Consider the following 19,337-nt stretch of genomic DNA (forward strand, 5'->3'; position numbering starts at 1 on the left):
GATCTGATTTTTTTCAATGCGGCCGCAGTGTGAACAACCAAGGCGGATTTGATGCGACTTTTACGTCAATCTACGTCGACATTTGTCACAATTATGCGCCGGCGAAGCCCTAGACACAACAGACACAGACAGTAGCCTAACATTAAAAACTTGACTAGATATTGAGAACAGCGATGGAGCGAGTCAATGGAGGGAGAGTGAGGTGTTAGACCTAATTAGTATATGGGGAGATACTTCGCTGACAGATATAATCAAAAGTTGCCCTCGACATCCTAAAGTTTTCAAAAAACAGCATCTCAGTGAAACTATTCACATCACATTCCCACCACTCCTGACTTCGTCTACGCATCCACACCGACCTCTGTAGTGAATTTGCAGCCATAAACCCGCAAAAGGCAAAAATAGCCAATTTTGCTCTCTCTCTCTTCGTTCTTGTCCTCCTCAGCACCTGCTCATTAATGTTACGGCTTCCATTACACATACATTTTGAAATAAATGCGAATATGCTTACTTCCTCCATAACCTTCTGAACTTTAGTGCAACCTCGTGCTGCGTCTTATGTCATTGTTATTGTTCTTTTGCGCATGCGGGTTAGTTTGAAACCTCAAACAGTTCACACTGCAATCAGATATAGGTTACATTTTAAAAGGTAATGTGAACAGCCAATCAAAAAATCGGATCTGAGCAAAAAATCTGAATTGAGCAGATTAAGACTTGCGGTGTGAACGGGGCCTAAGACCCATTTAGGCCAGATCACCTACCCTCAGGTGTTTGACCAGAAAACTGCAACTCATGTGGACACGGCTGTACTGTACGGAGCTCAGGCCTTCAGCAAGGTCAAAGCAAGGAGGAAATTGAGGGAGAACTAAATGTCATTGTCACCGGGTGACGAATAGGAACTACGACGAACGGAACGAGTTCCATTGGGAAAACAGTTCCGGTGTAACACCAGGCCGGTTCCGGCAGCCTGTCATGGCCGCCCATATTGATGAGCAACAGCTGCAGTGGATAATCAAGTGGCTATTTGAGCGTGTGTTGGGAACGAGTGAGGGTGCGTGGCGGTTTGAAAAGAAAGAAGCGGCAGTTTGAAGAGAGGAGTGCGCAGGCAAGCAGAGCGGTCGTGATCAAAGTCGAGGTTACGAGAAGACGAGAGGCAGAGGCGGCAGGACGGCAGCGGAAGTAAAGACGGTTGGCGTGGCGAGGGAAACGAGTGGGGTCTGAATTGCAGATTGTTGGTCGAACTTGGTGTCTCCCTTTTGAAAGTATCATCATAGTGGATCTGCCGGCCCCGACGAGCTGAAGTGAAGGTACACTTTTCACTGTTAAGCGGTGTGTCATTGCAGTGTCTGACGATTGAAGTGAGCACGTTGAATATTTAAAGTGGTTTGATACATGCACGAGTGTTTGAACGTTTGATGTTACCAGCACTCTGAAAGCTTAGTCGGAGACCGTCTTGTCTGGTGGAGTACCAAGAATTAATGTGAACATAGAGGACCTGATATCCGCCACCGCATGCTGCCATTACTGTCCTGTGGTAGGAAGACTCAGTTGTTAACTGCTGGATTCTGTATTCACCACTGTTGTTCTGTGAACATAGAGAAACTGCTATCCGCCACTGCATTCTGCCATCGCTGTTCTGTGGTAAGAAGACTCAGTTGTTAACTGCTGGATTCTGTATTCACCACTGTTGTTCTGTGAACATAGAGAACCTGTTATCCGTCACTGCATGCTGCCATCGCTGTTCTGTGGAAAGAAGACTCAGTTGTTAACTGCTGGATTCTGTACTCACCACTGCTGTTCTGTGAACATAGAGAACCTGTTATCCGCCACTGCATTTTGCCATCGCTGCCCTGCGAGGGATCCTATTATCTGTCGCTGCACCCCAACTGCCGCTGGCCTGTGAAAGGAAGGTGACACCCAGTTATCTGATGCTGTCCTGTGAAAAGAGAAAGCCCACTGTCTGCTGCCATATATTATATACCATATACCATATATTAATTTATTAGAATTTTAGTTTCAATATTACTTTAGCTCTATGCTTAATCTGACTCCAATTTCAAATGATAATCAAATGTATATCTTGTTTCTTATTAGAAACTAGTCATAATATAAATTATGAATTAATTTAGATCTTTGATTATTCTAGGTATCTCAAATATTTCAAATATTCGTTCATTAAGGACCCAGTGTTGCTTTGAGACGTCACGTTGCGAATGTGCGCTCACGATCACAAACGTAGCCAGTTCTGAAATAGTCAGAGGTTGTAGTGCAACTATTTTACCCTTAAGCGGTCGCCCATGCTTCCCAAAAGGTGTATTTTTTTGTAATAGTCGCAAGATGCAACGTGCTAAGTCAGTGATAGTCAGAAATCGGAAGGTCTCCTTAATGATGTGGCCCCATGCTTCATTCATAGTGCCTTCGGTTTGATCTACTAGTAATAATGATTTCTGAAAAATGCAGAATAAATCAAAATGTAACATTTATTTATCAGGTAAAATGTATCATGCCAATTACACAAGTGATTAAAAGCCAATTCAGAAATAATAAATACATGACATCAATTACTCAAAGATGACTCTAAAAGTAAGCAATGCATTCCTGACAGAGACACACAGGGGTGTGTGAGTGTGTTCTAAGTGTAAGACTTGAAAAAACACTGACACAGCACTGTATGGGTTTTTTTTCCCTGGTTACAGGTTCCCAAAGACTGCTCTGTCACCTACCCTTAAATATCCAGACCAGAACAAAAATGTTTTCAGGGTTGTTTTGGGTCAATTCATGTACCCCAGGGGGCAGCACCTGGTTTCGGGGGAGAGGGGAGATGTCTTGAAGAGACATCACCCAAAGAGGAGAACCGAATTCTCCTAAGTTTTCAATCTTTCTCACTATACCAATGACTGCAATGAAATTAAGACCATTTTACCAATCGCACTGAGACATTTAAAATGATACCAAACATGAAAAGGAAACACAATAGATTCACAAGATGCATCATATGTGATATAAAGACAATCTTAGTGAACTTTTGGTGACTTGACTCAGGGGGAGAGGAAGGTAGGAGGGAGAGGGGGATGCAGAGATAAGGAGAAACGTTTGGACAGGACAATGTCCTGTGCGATCTTGTGTCCAGGGTGCATTTTATTCCTTTATTGCAGGGTGAGTTTTGTCTTAGCACCAGTGTAAGAACTGATTTTCCTGCTGAGGAACAGTGCATTGTCATAGACACAGCTGATGAAGACTTTACTCTGATTGGATTGGTGTATGGAAAGCAGTACTCGATCCAATACAGGATAGAGAGTAAAGTGGGAGTGAGTGAAGCCAACAATGCCGTCAGCCCTAAACTCCTTTTCGGTAACTGTCATCTACACATTTATATGCATTAATCTTTTTTTCAATGAGATTTGCTACATTCACACAGTCAGTGTTTGGATTGACAACTTTATTTAAATACAGGTGTAACTTTATAACTATTCTATAGCAGATTAAGCCCAACATATACTTCAGTTTCTTACACTGGTGGTTTTACAATCCTGGACCTGGGGTCCCACCACTCTGCACATTTTGTATGTCTGTCTTATCTGAAATCCTCAGGTCAGTTCATGGAGCCCTCTGCTAATGGGCTAATGATCTGAATCAGGTGTGATAATTAAGAAAGACATAGAAAATGTGAAAACCACAGCATTAGGGTATGCCTACATCACGCATAATGTAAATTTTGTTTCAGCAGTATGTGCGCAGCTTGGTTTTTCTATACATACTCTGTACACTCTGGCCCAAGCTGATGTTTCACAGTAGGAAGAGATGGGAAAACAAAACAGCAAAGCAATGGAGACGCAACAATAACAGATGACCATGTTTATGAGCACTTGTGTGAGGGAGTTAAGACATACCCACAACTATACGCATTTTTATCACTCATAATTTCTGGAGAGAAATAGCGCAGACATTTATGGAAGTAAAATAATGAAAAAAAAAAAAAAAAACAGTTCCTATCCCCCCAACACTGCACGTTTTCTTTAGCTGTGTCCCAATGTGAAGGCTGCATCCTTCGAAGGACGCACCATGTAGCCTTCGTAGGATTTCCTAATTGCGCAACCAGGTGTTTCTGATCACCGCTCCTGGCACCAAGCAACGGTGCGAGAGGACAGCTGCCATCCTGATAATTCATTTGATATAATTGAGTAAACAGCTATGGAGCCAGAATTGGCTATTGTCATTTTTATGTTTTATATTTTACTGAAGGACATGGTGAGGATGTTTCAGCCCCGGCGCTGCCAGGTCATGTATTTTTGGTTTATCCCTGTTTGAATATAAAACGTCTCCGGTTACTATCGTAACCTCGGTTCCCTGAGAGGCGGGAACGAGACATTATGTCGTGTGACACTCGACCAATCACTTTTGTTCAGCAAAAGTGGAGAAGGGGAGGAGTTCCCATATACGTCACACGGCGTAATGTCGAAGTTACCGCCTCGAAAGGGAACCCAATTGAATATAAAAAAGTCCAGTATTTCTCCCGCTCGTCATCGGCAGCTGTCACAGTTGCCAGGCAACAAGAACAATCCTCCGTAGGCTAGACCGGTCAGAGCGCTTCAGATGTGCCCTTTGATATGGGACACAGCTGTAGTTAGCAACAATTTGTTAATATTGTGACAATAGAACTACATTTTGTTACTTTAATTTTCGGAACTGCATATTTCGTTAAGTTTTCAAGTACAAATGTGAAGTTAACCTACTGAAGTACTTTTTTTCCCTCACATATGATTTTACATTAAACTACACAAAAGTATATAATGTAACAGCCTTGAAAATATTCAGAAGTAAAATGCAGTAGTAGCATAATATAAATGCAAAACCATCATAAAAACCCTGACAAGGAGTTTTATTTCCCTGCAGAATACATACCTCTAGTTTTACTCTTGATACTTTAAGTACATTAGAGTATGCAAGATAATTTGCTTAACTAAGGTTTTAGTAGTTTTTCCCCAATGCAGTATTAGTAGTTATTAAAAGTACTTTTTTCAGAAATATAGAGAAAAAAATTTCTCAGTGACATGGCAGTCATCGATTGAGTCAGCCCTGCAAACCTGTTGGTAGACAACTTAGTGGATAGTGGAAATATGCAGTCAAACACTCTGGAGACCATCCCAGATGATGTCCCACCAGCAGGAGGCCTTACCAGGGTCTCTATTGTGGCCATCCCGGTCCAGCAGCACACCAGGGTCTCCCACTCAGCTGAATAAAAGTCTACATCATTTTTTTCTTATTTTATGTACTGTAAATGTAAATGTTTATGTTGATTTTGATATCGTCGCTGCCCGATGAAACTCACGTATGTCCAAAACGGTTACTTTTCAGGAAGTGAAAAAAACACCGTAATTTCAAAAGCAGTTGAACGTAGCATTGTCATACTTGGTACGGCATCTTTAAATGTAACCATATTCTTGCCAGTGTAATGATATAATCCACATTTGACCAAAATCGAGTTTAAATGGACATACGTGCATATTTTACAGTAACGGTGGTCGATACGCGTTCTTCCGATCATTAATTAGAATGGCCAAGTTGCGTTTCATATTGACAGATGAATAGGCTACGCTCAGTTTATTAAATAGCCTACGTCTCAGTTTGTTAAATGTCTCTTGCAAACTATGAAGGGACAATGAATCAATACACTCATTGCTGACCCCAGGGCCGGTGCGTCCATATAGGCGAACTAGGCAATTGCCTAGAGCGGCACTTTTGTAAGGGCAGCAAAATGTGTGCCAACCGGGAATGAACAATTTACAAAATAGGCTAGGCTATATGATCATATAATCATACATAATCAGAGAGCCTTTTTCTTTTCGTTTTGAATTATTTCGTTTTAAAGACTTTTCAAAGACTTTTCAAGCTTTGTGTATTTGATGTCTTTCTCATGTCTGTGTGAGGCATACACTGAGTTTCGTTAAGTTAGGATGAGATGCGCTCCAGTTAACGTGCAATGCAAGTGACCGCGCGGGCGCCTCCATGATTATATTGTCTGCTATATATTTGCTTCTTATTTATTAAATCCACTCCAGGCAATTGGTTGATGAAAAATTGATTAAAATTAAGATACAATTTATACAAAACGAAATTCACTTTAAAGAAAGGCTTTCTACAAAACTAAACTTAATTAAGTGGTCAAAATCATGTCTGACCCGTCTCAAATTGTGCATCCTATTACTGTTCACTTTTCATACTTTCAACAGTATAGTAGACCTACAGACTCGATTTGAAGCCTTTCAACTTGTGTGTGCAAAATGCAGAATTAAATGAATGTGCAGCAATTTGTACAAATAAAGTTCACGGATAATTGTGCGTGCATTTATTAATCATTATGATACTAAAATCATAACAAAGTAGGCTATGCTATGTACAAAAAAATACAGCCATTTCTGTTTTTTTCTTTTAAACAAAAAAACAAGCTGCACCCTTTTTTTTACATTTCATCTTTCATTCCGAAATAGAATAGGCCTAATGAATGAACGAAAAAGTACACGGACCCAACATGTAGGCTATTAGCCTTTTTATCCGTTATCAATCTAAATTAATCTCGTTTTTAATTTAATTTAATTTCGTTTTTCTTTATTTAAATTTCGGGTTTTTCTTTATTTAATTTTCGTTTTTTCTTTATTTAAATGTCATTTTTCTTTATTTAAATTTCGTTTTTTTCTTTATTTAAATTTCTTTTTTTCTTTTTTTAAAATTCGTTATTCTTTATTTAAATCTACCCTTTACTGTGTCAGTAATTTATTAGTCAGAAAAATATTAGACTACCTTAAAAGTATTGCTTAAGTTAACAGACCCGTGCGTGAACATCTCCACAATAAACAGTGACAATTACTTCGTCTAGAGACCATTTACCGGTAAATAACAGTTGTGAATATATTGCGAATATATAATAAACTTGAACAGTTGTCAAAAACAAACGTTTGCTGATACTTTACCTCACAGAGTTATTCGGCTATCCAATGCTGAGCTTACAGAGACGCTTAGATCGGCGAGATGCCTCCACAGGGCCGGAGATACGCGGCGTGATTGACAGCTTTGACAGCAAATGGATATACGTGAAAATCAGATGACATGATTTCACAACTTTTCATTGGTCATTTAGACATGTGAAGCATACTGTATACGGAAATGAACCTGGACATTCTATCCGTCGAAAAATCTCAAAATCGGCAAAATGGACATACGCGGTTTTCATCGGACAGCGACGATATGTTTAATGTATGTTGTTAATAGTTGGAAAAAGTACTTTAATGTAGCCTGTGGAACAAATTTTTCATTTACCAATTTTATTTGTTTCATGTAGAAATGATTACTGTCATTACAAAAATAAACAATGTCCAGAAAAATTCATTCTCTTTTATTTACACATTTAAAGTTGCATACAAATAATTTACAGATTTTTCTTTCCTTTTAAAAAAAATAAAAATGAAAAAAAGTTAAACAAGAATATGTAGAAAAAATATATTTTTTTCAATCATGCTCTCAAGAAGAGAAAATAGCCTGTCCATCCTCTCCCTACTCTCCTGTGCTATCCTCGCCTCTGCCTCCCTCTCTAGTTGCCCTTTGTCTCGCCGCCTTCATGCTGGTGCTGGTGCCCCTGCCCCTGGCTCCTCCTCACCATGCACCCACTGCTGAACTCGGCCCTAGTGTGTCCTCACTCAGGGATTGAGGCCATGAGGACAGGGGGTTGGTGCAATGTCTCTGTCCCAACACTTCATCCATGAGGACAAACCAGGGCCAAGTTTCAGCAGTGGGTTTCCCACTCACACCCTCACATAAGCCATGGTTCATTTGCTCTGCCCTTAGGATTGCAAGTGTCCTGGGACGTTAAAAACAACAGCACAATACATTTCAGCAAAGACATGTGTATTAACTTTCTTACTTTGCACAGGTACTTAACACAGGCGTGCAATCTTAAGTGCATTGTTAACACTGCAAAATATGACGCATCAAGACATGCATACAAATACTTCAGAAATCATAATTTCTGGAAACTTAAATTTGGTTAAAACCTTTGTAGACATAGCTTTCATGACAGCACTACAAAAACACATAAAAGTGAAACCCCATTGCCTTATCTACTGCTTTTCTTATTGTTGTGGGCTTTATAGAGTGAGTGATATTTCTTATAATGCACAAGTGAGATAGACTAGTGCAAATATTACAAATAGGTCGTTGAACTAATATTAGCACAAGTTTTGCCTCAAACTACCTGACAAATGAAGCCACGCAATGATGACGAAGGAGTTCAGATGAAGTTTATAAGAAACTTTAACTCCGGTTTCGCTAGCTATTTGAGTAAATGAAAACATAATACTTACATTTAACCCTCTGGGGTCTAAGGTGTTATTGGGGCCCTTGGGATGTTTTGACATGACATTTGTGCTTTTTTTCAGTTATTTATAAACATGTTAATGGTGAAGGTGTAAATTCACTCTATTTAGCACAAACAGGGCTACCATAATATGTGAGCAACATGTATGTAGATGTTTGTATTTTTAAGAGAATAATGTTTATGCGTGATTATTGAAAAAAATAAAAATTAAAGTTGCTGAAATAAGACCACAAAAAACATACTAAATATGTGTCCACAAGACTTTTGACTAATGGATGTTGTCGCTTCGAGTTCTGGCTTCAAAATTATGTGAAAATAGTCTTGCTTTATCGTTCACATAAAACAATACATTGATTTAAATTGTGTAAGACAGGTTTTGCTTGGAAAGCCAATATGCGAGGGGGGCGTAAAGGGGGAGTAGTTTACACCTGAGAATACAATGCCCCACCCATTATGCGTAATGACTTGCATAATGAGCCATTCATTCAGGTGTGACACTGACTGAGCCACAAGAATAAATGCAAGGACAAAAGATATATTTAGAAGAAGACTTATATTGACCATTTAAGATTTTGCTTACATCTATCTTGTAAATATGTTTTGCTATTTTAATAAAAAGGTTACAATTACAACAATAATTACAATTTCAACAATATTTCAAGTGTACTCTTTCTTTGTAAAAAAATGATTATAGGCCTACATTTTATCATATGTATTCATTAGTTTGAATATAGCCAACATCTAACATCTTAGTTTATGACTTTATTTTTGACAAAAATAGTATTTTATATATATATATATAAATATATAGAACATAAGAGCAGAAATTGCTAAACAAAAGCTTATTTGATGTGGCAGTATATTCTACAGTAAAAACTGTACTCAAATCTACAGTTGACATTTTATTTCAACATATTTCAGTCGATTTTTACTCATCTCAGTATAGCAAAGCATTTTAGTTGATTAAAGCGGTTTATTCTTTCACACACAGACACGCGATTCATATTTAGGCTAAACAGTCTTTACAAATATGTACCCTTCATTCATCTCACAGAAACGCGATTCATATTATAGAAACGCGATTCATCTTTTTGCGGTTTACATAGGCCTACATTAACGTTATTCCATAACGTTATTCCACATTAACACTTGAGAAAAGATAACTTAGCCTACCTCACTCCTCAGCGGGATCTATTGCTCCTCATATCAGCACTGTTCTGAGGAAACTTTTCTCCAGGATTATTAGGTAGGCTATATTATGCCTCACTCGCGGTGCGCTGTGTTTACAGCTGATGGGGGCGTTTCACAGACTGAAATGGTTCTCAGAATTTGCGTTTGAATAGCGCGCGCTCTCCGGGGCGTGGTCACATTACATTTGAATGAGCTCTAATGAGCTCGACTGGAATCGCTCTCTTTTAATACAGATTTCACAAGCTGAGAATATTTGTTTTTTATATATATTACTTCATTTAAAAGAAAAGAATTCAAGCTTCATGCCTGTGCATCTGTATGCCTGTTTGACTCAGTATTCGCTGAGTTACAGTTCATTTTCGGACGCGTTTCAGAATGGACTTAACTGACAGAGAGAAGGCAGAACTCGCATCACGTTTAATTTTCTTTATTTGGCAAAAAGCACAACACTTTGTTTTTATTGTGAGTATACACAAAAATAATACACACTTAACAGGATCGATTGATGTATGAAACTTGTTTGTAATATCAAAGTCAACAGAGCAAAATGAATCTCTTTTGAACTGATTAGAAAAAAAGCGAGCTGGTATCACCGGCGATACCGCCGTCCCCAGGGGGTTAAATGTGAATTTGCTGGCCACCACCGAACTCTAGTCTCTACTCTAGGCCGCCTTTAAAAATAAATAAAAAATGCTGTCGTCACCGGCGCGCAATGACTTATGGGGTAGGATAGGGTAGGATAGTCCGCTTAGGATCCTTTTATGCATCCTTCATTTCACAGGGAAACAAAGGGTGCATTTGGCGTCGCGATGACGCAACCTGCCTTCGAATACGGCCTTCGAAGGATGCAGAATTGAATTGGGACAGCCTTCATCACGCCACGGTGATGGAATCGGCCTTCAAATGCGACCTTCCAAGGCTGCAGCCTTTGAATTGGGACGTCCTTCGTCGCGCCGCTGTGACGCAATCGGCCTTCAAATGCGGCCAATCGGCCTTCAAATACGGCCTTCGGAGGATGCAGCCTTCACATTGGGACACAGCTTTTGTCTCCCTAATCAAACACACCTGATTCAACCGTATATATAGCTTATATTATACAATTTGCATGCATACAAAATTTGTGGAGAAAGACAATTTTTTTTCAAGATGTTTCCAACTCTAATTTTGAACCAATTCTGTAGAATGGCCCATATTGTTATGAGGTGAGAGAAGACCCAATAGCGAGTGACAGTGAATCAGTCTTTTAATAGAAAGTAAATGAGGTAGCCTCCAGCAGAGCAGTTCAACAGAAATCTTCTTTGTAGATAATAGACAACAGAAACAGCCAAAAACACGGCCAGTTAACATAAACAGAAATAATCCTCTTGCAAACAGTATTTAGACAGCGGTCAGCGGTGATGCGAGAACACAGCAGGTGGCTAGCCTCAGGTCACAGAGATGGATGCATAGTCGACACACAGCGGGGAACAGCAGCAGCACAGTCAAGCGTTTCACTGGACACAGAGAGCTGGTTAGAGCATGAGTTATAAAATACTTGCTGCTAGATGAATTCCCAGACAGGACACGACGGGACAGGAAAAAGGTAGAGCGAGAAAGTAACACTGTTCTTCATTCAACTGAAGTCAACGAACAATCCGACAAAGAGGCAGGAGAAAGAGAGAGAAGAAGTAGCAAACGTAATCAGAGAGAAAAGGGGACAGGTGCGATGCACTTAGGGTAGAACAGGAGAAGATAGGAAACAGCTGGGACAAAGAGAGCGAGTAATTGATTGCGTGCGTAAAAAAAGTGAGTGTAAAGAATGAAGTGACCAGAAGAGGGCGGAAAAGGATAGGAAAAGCCAGAATCATGACACATGTAGCCTATTTGAACAGGATTTGTTTCCAGGTATGACTATGTACTAAAAATGTGCTTTTGACTTTCATTTATATTTGGATTTATTCATATATATATATATATATATATATATATATATATATATATATATAATTATTTATTTATTTATTTACCTTGTGGTTCCCTATTAGTGACACACCTGAATGAAAGGCTCATTATGCGGGTCATTGTCTTCTCAGGTGTGAATCAGAGCATTATTCATGATCATTCACGCCCCCACGCATATTCCCTTTTCAAACAAACAGTGTCTTACAAAATTTAAATCAATGTATTGTTTTATGTGAATGATTAGGCAGGATGATTTTCACATCATTTTGAAGCAAACTCTAGGCGACAACATCCATTAGTCAAAAGTCTTGTGGACATATTAAGTATGTGTTTTGTTGCCTTATTTCAGAAACTTTCATTTTTATTTTTTCAATAACCATGCATAAACATTATTCTCTCAAAAATACAAAAATGTACATACATGTTGCTCACATATTATGGTAGCTCTGTTTGTGCTAAATAGAGTGTAATTACACCTTTGCCATTAATGTGTTTATAAACAACTGAGAAAAGCACAAATGTCAGGGCATGTCAGAACATCTCAAGGACCCCCAAAACACCTTAGACCCTATAAAGGTCATGAACATAAAACAAAACCAAACGTGATAATCTGCTGACCAAATCAATGTAAATGTTACAGAAACACATCTGCAACATGACATTTACAAACCATCTGCAAAAATTTTAATTAAAATCAATTTAATGTAATCCACAATTCATTAAATACCATTAAATATATGAAGTTTCTATATAATTTTGCCATTTGTCTTTTTTTTTGCAAGCTTCAGAAACAATGAACTGTCACTCTTCCTTCATCATTATACATCATTATACATGTTTAGCAAAACTGAATCCACATTATAAAAGTGACCCTTGAGAGCTTTGAAACAGTGAATCATTTAAAAAAAGCGATTGATTCAGTTCATTTAAAGATTTGTAAAGCTCAATTTCTTTCATTACTAGCTTGAACTTGCCATCAAGCTGCACTACACTTATGAGATTAGACAACTCGATAATGATAAACATTCATACACATATGATATTATGCACAATTTTGGACCTTTAACGCAGACGCAAAGCATACTGGGTAACGACCAGAACAACAGTATATAAAGTGAGAGTGTTTTATTTTTTGTTCTGTCAGTTGTTGTTCACAAGCTTTTCAATCTCACACAAAGTCACGGAGGAACCACCAGAAACCTCAAATCCAGCATATAGGGGTTCAGTGAACATGGAGGTGAATGTGTGTAAGTGTGTGATTTTATGTGTGCCAGAGATTCTGTAGAAAGACAGAATGCCGGCTGACACGTCCACATACACTCCAAATCGATTTGAAGAGCCTGAAGGGACACATATGCTAGTTTCCTTACTATTGTGGCAGACTTTGGATCTGTCACCAGAGTAGTTCAGACTCCAGGAGTTTTCATTGAATCCAAACCAACTGTTTTCACTACTTCCTTTCCTGCTGATTCCTTTATATGCCACTGATATATCAGCATTTACAATCAATTCAGCCTCCCAGTAACAGCGTCCAGACAGACTCTCACTACAAAGAACCTGACGACACTCATCAAATCTCTCTGGATTATCAGGATATGACTGGACCTCTTTCACAGATGTCACCTTTCTGTTCTTCTCAGACAGAATGAGATGAGTGTTTGCTGTGTTTGGATCCAGGGTGAGATCATAGGCATCTGAACACAAGAAGAGGCACATTTATCACACATCAATATTCACTAAAGCGGTGTGTCTGTGTGTGTGTACAAGTTTGGCTACACTTGTAAGTGCCAAATGTCCTCACTTACATATTGAAATATTAGGAAAACAGACATTTTTACTGGTCCTAACTAGTAAAAAACAATTATATATTAACATATTTCTATGATGGGTAGGGGTAGGGGTAGGCATTGGGTTTGGCAATAGAAAATATCATTATATAAAACCAATGAAAGTCTATATTATGTCCTCACTAATAAAGTGAAAAACAATGTTTTTTTGTTTTTCAAACAATGTTGAAAAACAATGAAAAACACTGAAGTTGTGTGTGTGTATGTGTGTGTACGTACATTTACGTAGTCCTTCTATAATCCCGGATTCTCCTCCATAATCCACACTATAAAACAGAAACACAGTCTCACATTCTGCACATCTGATACAATCAGTGTTCACACACACACACACACACACACACACACACACACACACACACACACACACACACACACACACACACACACACACCACAACATATCTTCATGGTCAACATACTTTTATTTTTCAAGTGTGCAGTTTGGATCTACACATTTTTCAGAAAGCAGTCAAGACTTGCCTAGAACTACTATACCTGTGCGTTTACTGTAAATAATTGCACACCTTATAGTGTTCGTCAGCCAATCAGAATGAAGCATTCTACAGTCCCTTAGCATAACTAGAGCTAAACCTCTGTAAATTCTCAATTAGAACGTTTGTAAATGTAGTAATGTGAGTAATAAGTGAAGATTGAAATGCTGTTTTTGGAGTTGTTTAATCAACTCTTCATGCTCTACATACTTGAGTTTATCCAGTCTGTAGTTTGGATCCTCCAGTTTATCAGTTAGCAGCTTGACTCCTGAATCTCCTGGGTGATTGTAGCTCAGATCCAGCTCTCTCAGGTGTGAGGGGTTTGATCTCAGAGCTGAAGACACATAACCACAGCCTTCCTCTGTCACCATACAGCCAGATAATCTACAAAGACATACAGCAACAGTCCACATGAAATTAGATTGGTATTTTTCTTTCTTTCTGCAGTTTCAGTAAGGCAAGACAAGTCTTTTATGTAGCACATTTAATAAATATATGTATACTAAATATACACAATGGTAATTCAAAGTGCTTTACATAGAAGTAATTAAAATAATCAAAAGAAATAAGAACAGTTTAGAATAAAAAGGAAATAAAATACAGTACAAACAGTCGGATGAACAGCGGCACAGTGCTCATTCATTAAATGCATAGCTAAACAGATGTGTTTTGAGTCTGGATTTGAATGTGACTACTTTAAGAGCACATCTGATCTCTTCTGGAAGCTGGTTCCAGCATAATAGCTAAAAGCAGACTCGCCATGCTTAGAGTGAACCCTTGGTATTTCTAGCTGATATGATCCTAATGATCTTAGTGATCTGTTGGGTTTATATTCAGTGAGCATATCTGCAATATATTGAGTTCCTAGGCCATTGAATGATTTATATACCAGTAATAATACTTTAAAATCAATCCTAAATCTAACTGGTGTGATGTGCTCATATTTTCTGGTTCTGCTCAGAGTCCTGGCGGCAGCGTTCTGTATGAGCTGCAACTGTCTAATGGTCTTTTTAGGAAGGCCAGTGAGGAGTCCATTACAATAATCCACCCTGCTGGTGATGAAAGCATGCACAAGTTTCTCTAAGTCTTGTCTGGAAACAAAGCATCTAATTCTTGCAATATTTTTCAGATGATAGTATGCTGATTTAGTTATTGCTTTGACATGACTACTGAAACTAAGGTCTGACTAGAGTCACACCGAGATTCCTGACTTGATTTTTAGTTGTTTGACCCCTAGCGTCAAGGTATGCATTCACCTTGAGAACTTCATCTTTGTTTCCAAATGCAATGACATCAGTTTTGTCTTTTTTTACTGAAGAAAGTTTTGTCACATCCAACTGTTGACTTCATATTAGAATATATTAGATTGGTTTGCTGTACGGCTTGGGAAGACCTTCTAGCATGTAATTTAACAGAAAATAGAGAAAGATACAGGCACACTGGGTTCCTGCTTGTTCTGTAAACATTTGAGAAAGTTACTGTTATCATAGCGGGGACACGACACATATAATTGTGTAGCGGATGGACAAACTCACAATGACTTGTCATTATAAATTTTAGGAAGGCTTTTAACCCTTAAACTCATGAATGTAAGTTACAGAGTAGAGCCAGTGAGTCTGGACTAGATTGATCCTCCTGAGGTGTTTATGACTCCTCAGAGACCAAAGAGCAACACCAGATGGCCAGAGGACCCCTGAATTGTCATTCCATTACAAGTCAAGTCAAGTCAAGTAAATTTGTATAGCGCTTTTCACAAAACAGATTGTATCAAAGCAGCTTCACAGTATTAAATTAAAATAATACAACAAGGTTTGTTTCAAGTGGAATTTATTGATTGATAAAATCAAATTAAATATCCCCATAATATCCCCAACTGAGCAAGCCAAAGGCAACAGTGGCAAGGAACCGAAAAACTCCATCAAGTGACCCAATGGAGAAAAAAAAACCTTGGGAGAACCCAGGCTCAGTCGGAGGCCAGTTCTCCTCTGGCGTTTATTAACTAGAGGCCGGATTGTAATCTGAACTGTAAGATTAAAAATATGATATGAATGCCTGGCTGAAGAGATGCGACTTTAATCTAGTTTTAAACTGGGAGAGCGAGTCTGAGCAACGAACAGTATCAGGAAGGCTATTCCAGAGTTTTGGAGCTAAATGTGAAAATGCTCTCCCTCCTTTGGTGGATCTGGATATCCTAGGTATGACCAAAAACCTTGAATTTAGTGATCTTAAAGGGCGCGATGGATTATAGGGCGATAGAAGATCGGTTAAATAGACTGGAGCTAAGCCGTTTAGGGCTTTATAAGTCAGTAGCAATACCTTGTAATTAATACAGAACTTTATAGGTAACCAATGCAGTGATGATAAAATCGGTGTTATATGATCATATTTTCTTGATCTAGTAAGAACTCTAGCGGCGGCATTTTAGACTAACTGTAGCTTGTTTATTGAGGATGCAGGACAACCGGCTAAAAAAGCATTACAGTAATCTAGTCTTGGTCATGAATGCATGAACTAACTTTTCTGCATCAGAACACACATGCACACACAAACACACACACACACAAACATTCCTTGCATTTAATTCAGAATACAAGTGATTCAAATCTGCATATGATGTATTAAAGTATGCATGTTTGATTAACCCCTTTTATTCCTATAGTTATGATTTTCTAGTGCAGTGGTTCCCAATTCCAGTCCTCGTGACCCACTGCTCTGCACATTTTGTATGTCTCCCTTATTTAACACACCTGAACCAGATCATCAGCTCATTAGGAGAGACTCCATGAACTGAACTGACTGTGTCAGATAAGAGAGACCTACAAAATGTGCAGAGCAGTGGGTCACGAGGACTGGAATTGGGAACCACTGTTCTAGTGTGTAGCTTTGAAGTGTTTATCTTAAAGAATGTTCCCCAATAGAACCATTGTCTTGTAACCCGACCTCCTGCTAGATCGATAAGAGTTTACGACCAAAGGGAATCTGCAGAGGACCGGCAACAGCTCAATCAGTTTCTGTTTGAGGATTTTATATAAACCATGTAATCCTATATATTCTATACCACTTGAGAAATATATATACAGTGCTATGCATAAGTTTAGACACCCATGCTAAAGTTGACTAAAAAGGGGAATAAAAAATCATCTTTTGGAAATTGAACTTAAACTCAGGCCGCCATTGTAAATAAGAACTTGTTCTTAATGACTTGCCTGTAAAAATAAAGGTAAAAAAAAAAAAAAAAAAAAAAAAAAGCCTTAATTAAAAGAAATTGGAAAAATCCAACCTTTAAGGACACCAATTTTCTATGTGAATGAATAATGTATCATAAATAAATAAATGTTCTTCCTTAAAATACAGGGTGCATAAGTCTGGACACCCCTGTGTTAAATTCCCATAGAGGCAGGCAGATTTTTATTTTTAAAGGCCAGTTACTTCATGGATCCAGGATACTATGCATCCTGATAAAGTTCCCTTGGCCTTTGGAATTAAAATAGCCCCACATCATCACATAGCCTTCACTATACCTAGAGATTGGCATGGTTTTATTTCAGTTAGCCTAATAGCTGGTTTGTTTGCATTGAGAGATGGTCTTATGGAAAGTACTCCATGCCAATCTCTAGGTATGGTGAAGGCTATGTGATGATGTGGGGCTATTTTAATTCCAAAGGCCAAGGGAACTTTATCAGGATCCATGAAGTAACTGGCCTTTAAAAATAAAAATCTCCCTGCCTCTATGGGAATTTAACATAGGGGTGTCCAGACTTCTGCACCCTGTATTTTAAGGAAGAACATTTATTTATTTACGATACATTATTCATTCACAAAGAAAACTGGTGTCCTTAATTAAAAAAAATAAGAAAAATTCAACCTTTAAGGCATTAAGTTCAATTTCCAAAAGATGATGGTTTATTTCTCTTTTTAGTCAACTTTAGCATGGGTGTCTAAACTTATGCATAGCACTGTATATGTGTATCTAATTTTCTCATCTAATGACTTTCCTGCTATGTGGTTTTGCCTTTGTGTTCATGTAAAGTTTTAGATCAATGTTTTAGACCCGGGTACATACTATGGTTAGACAAATCATATGTGTGCCGTGGTTCAGTCTCCATAAGTCCAATCTTCGTTCCCCATTTGTTAATGTACATCACATTTTGCGTTAACTTTATTCCTAGCTTGTTAGTTGAACTTTTAATGCTTGTTTTAAAGAATAAGAATGTATCTCTATGTTTGTAGCTCTCAAGTTTAGCAATCTTGGTCTCAAATTAAACCTCTCTGTGTGCTTAGGCTGAATATATGTATTAGGTTATGAAAAAATGTGTTATACTGTGGTTACCACCATTTTTAAGTTGAAATAACAAACTCCTAACACTGTCATAAAATATGCAAATGAAGCTGTGCGCTGAGACAAAGAAGCTTTTTCCCGCTTGGAATGTCGCGTTCCAATTGGCCTAACTCCACAAAAGGGGTGTATTTTGAAATCCTAGAAAAAGAAGAGACACATCGTGTTCTTGACTTTTTCGTTGTTCTTTGCTTTTTCTGTGCTTTTTAGTCTCGTCTCTTCTTCTCTCCGTTTTGTTTTACTTTTACTTTGTTTTTGTATTAGTCGTACCTCCGACTTCTCGCTTTGTTTAGTCTCGTGTCATTCAGTTCCAACTACAAGTGAAACGAACTTTAAACTAAGTTTCTAGCAACTCTTACAAGCAGACCGTTTGAACCTACCGCAAACTGCATGATCTCCGGAGGAACCGCAAGGACATTGCCAGTTAAACGGACACACACCGAGAAGGACAAGCACACGCACCCGTCCCGGTTCAGCCACAAAGTTCAATGCAAGTATTAATCTTTTACCAAGATTTAAATGCGTGAATATCATCTGCCCTGTTAAGGGAATTTGGTTTCTTTGTCTGGTTCTCAAAGGTTCGTTCTTTGTGATTTGTTTGCTATTCTGTAATCTTCCTTGCTTTCTTTCTTTACTTTCATTTACTGTTCATGCTTTGTTAGTTGTAGTTGTAACGTTACTTTTATAGTTTAGTTTATTAAAAACCTATTATACGCTTGATTGTCTCTGTTTGCTGCTCACGTAACAAAGCCTCTTTAATGTGTCTGAGCTTAGCTACGAGCTTTACAAAGTGTGATCATCTTACAAATTAATAATCTCTTAAACAAGAGAGTTGTTCCTCGTGGCCAGAGGAATAACCCTCCTTGAGAGTTGATAAGAAAATCGCATGATTCGTTTGTCGGACAAACAAATTATTTGATGGGACCTAAATTTCGTAGGCATTCACACATTTGATATATAGCCCATCTGTATATTCATAATTAATTGTAATTCGTGGTGGTTAATTGTTTATATATAGAGATACAACTATATGGGCTTTGTATTCCCTTTTTGGGCAATTTAAAGTGTGTAAGTGATAACCAGTATTATTGGTTATTGATTATTATTAATTAATAATTGATCATTAATAATCAATAATTGTCCATTCCCCTCATTTGAGCT

The 19,337-nt window shown here is 38.2% G+C and overlaps 1 protein-coding gene across 1 annotated transcript in view; it reads right to left on the minus strand.

The window, feature by feature from the left end:
* LOC311289531 (tripartite motif-containing protein 16-like) overlaps nt 1-19,337 on the minus strand; it is a 45,753-nt gene that overhangs the window by 12,241 nt on the left and 14,175 nt on the right. Inside the window, exons 7-9 of the mRNA XM_084407606.1 lie at nt 14,051-14,224; nt 13,567-13,613; nt 11,842-13,194 (exon numbers count right to left, since the gene is read on the minus strand). Of these exons, the coding sequence (XP_084263732.1) occupies nt 12,641-13,194; nt 13,567-13,613; nt 14,051-14,224 (775 nt within the window). The 3' untranslated portion in view covers nt 11,842-12,640. Of the gene's footprint in view, nt 13,195-13,566; nt 13,614-14,050; nt 14,225-19,337 lie in introns of the transcript that reaches the window.

Source organism: Rutilus rutilus (genome assembly GCF_951802725.1).
Source record: "Rutilus rutilus genome assembly, chromosome: 4".
Taxonomy (NCBI): domain Eukaryota; kingdom Metazoa; phylum Chordata; class Actinopteri; order Cypriniformes; family Leuciscidae; genus Rutilus; species Rutilus rutilus.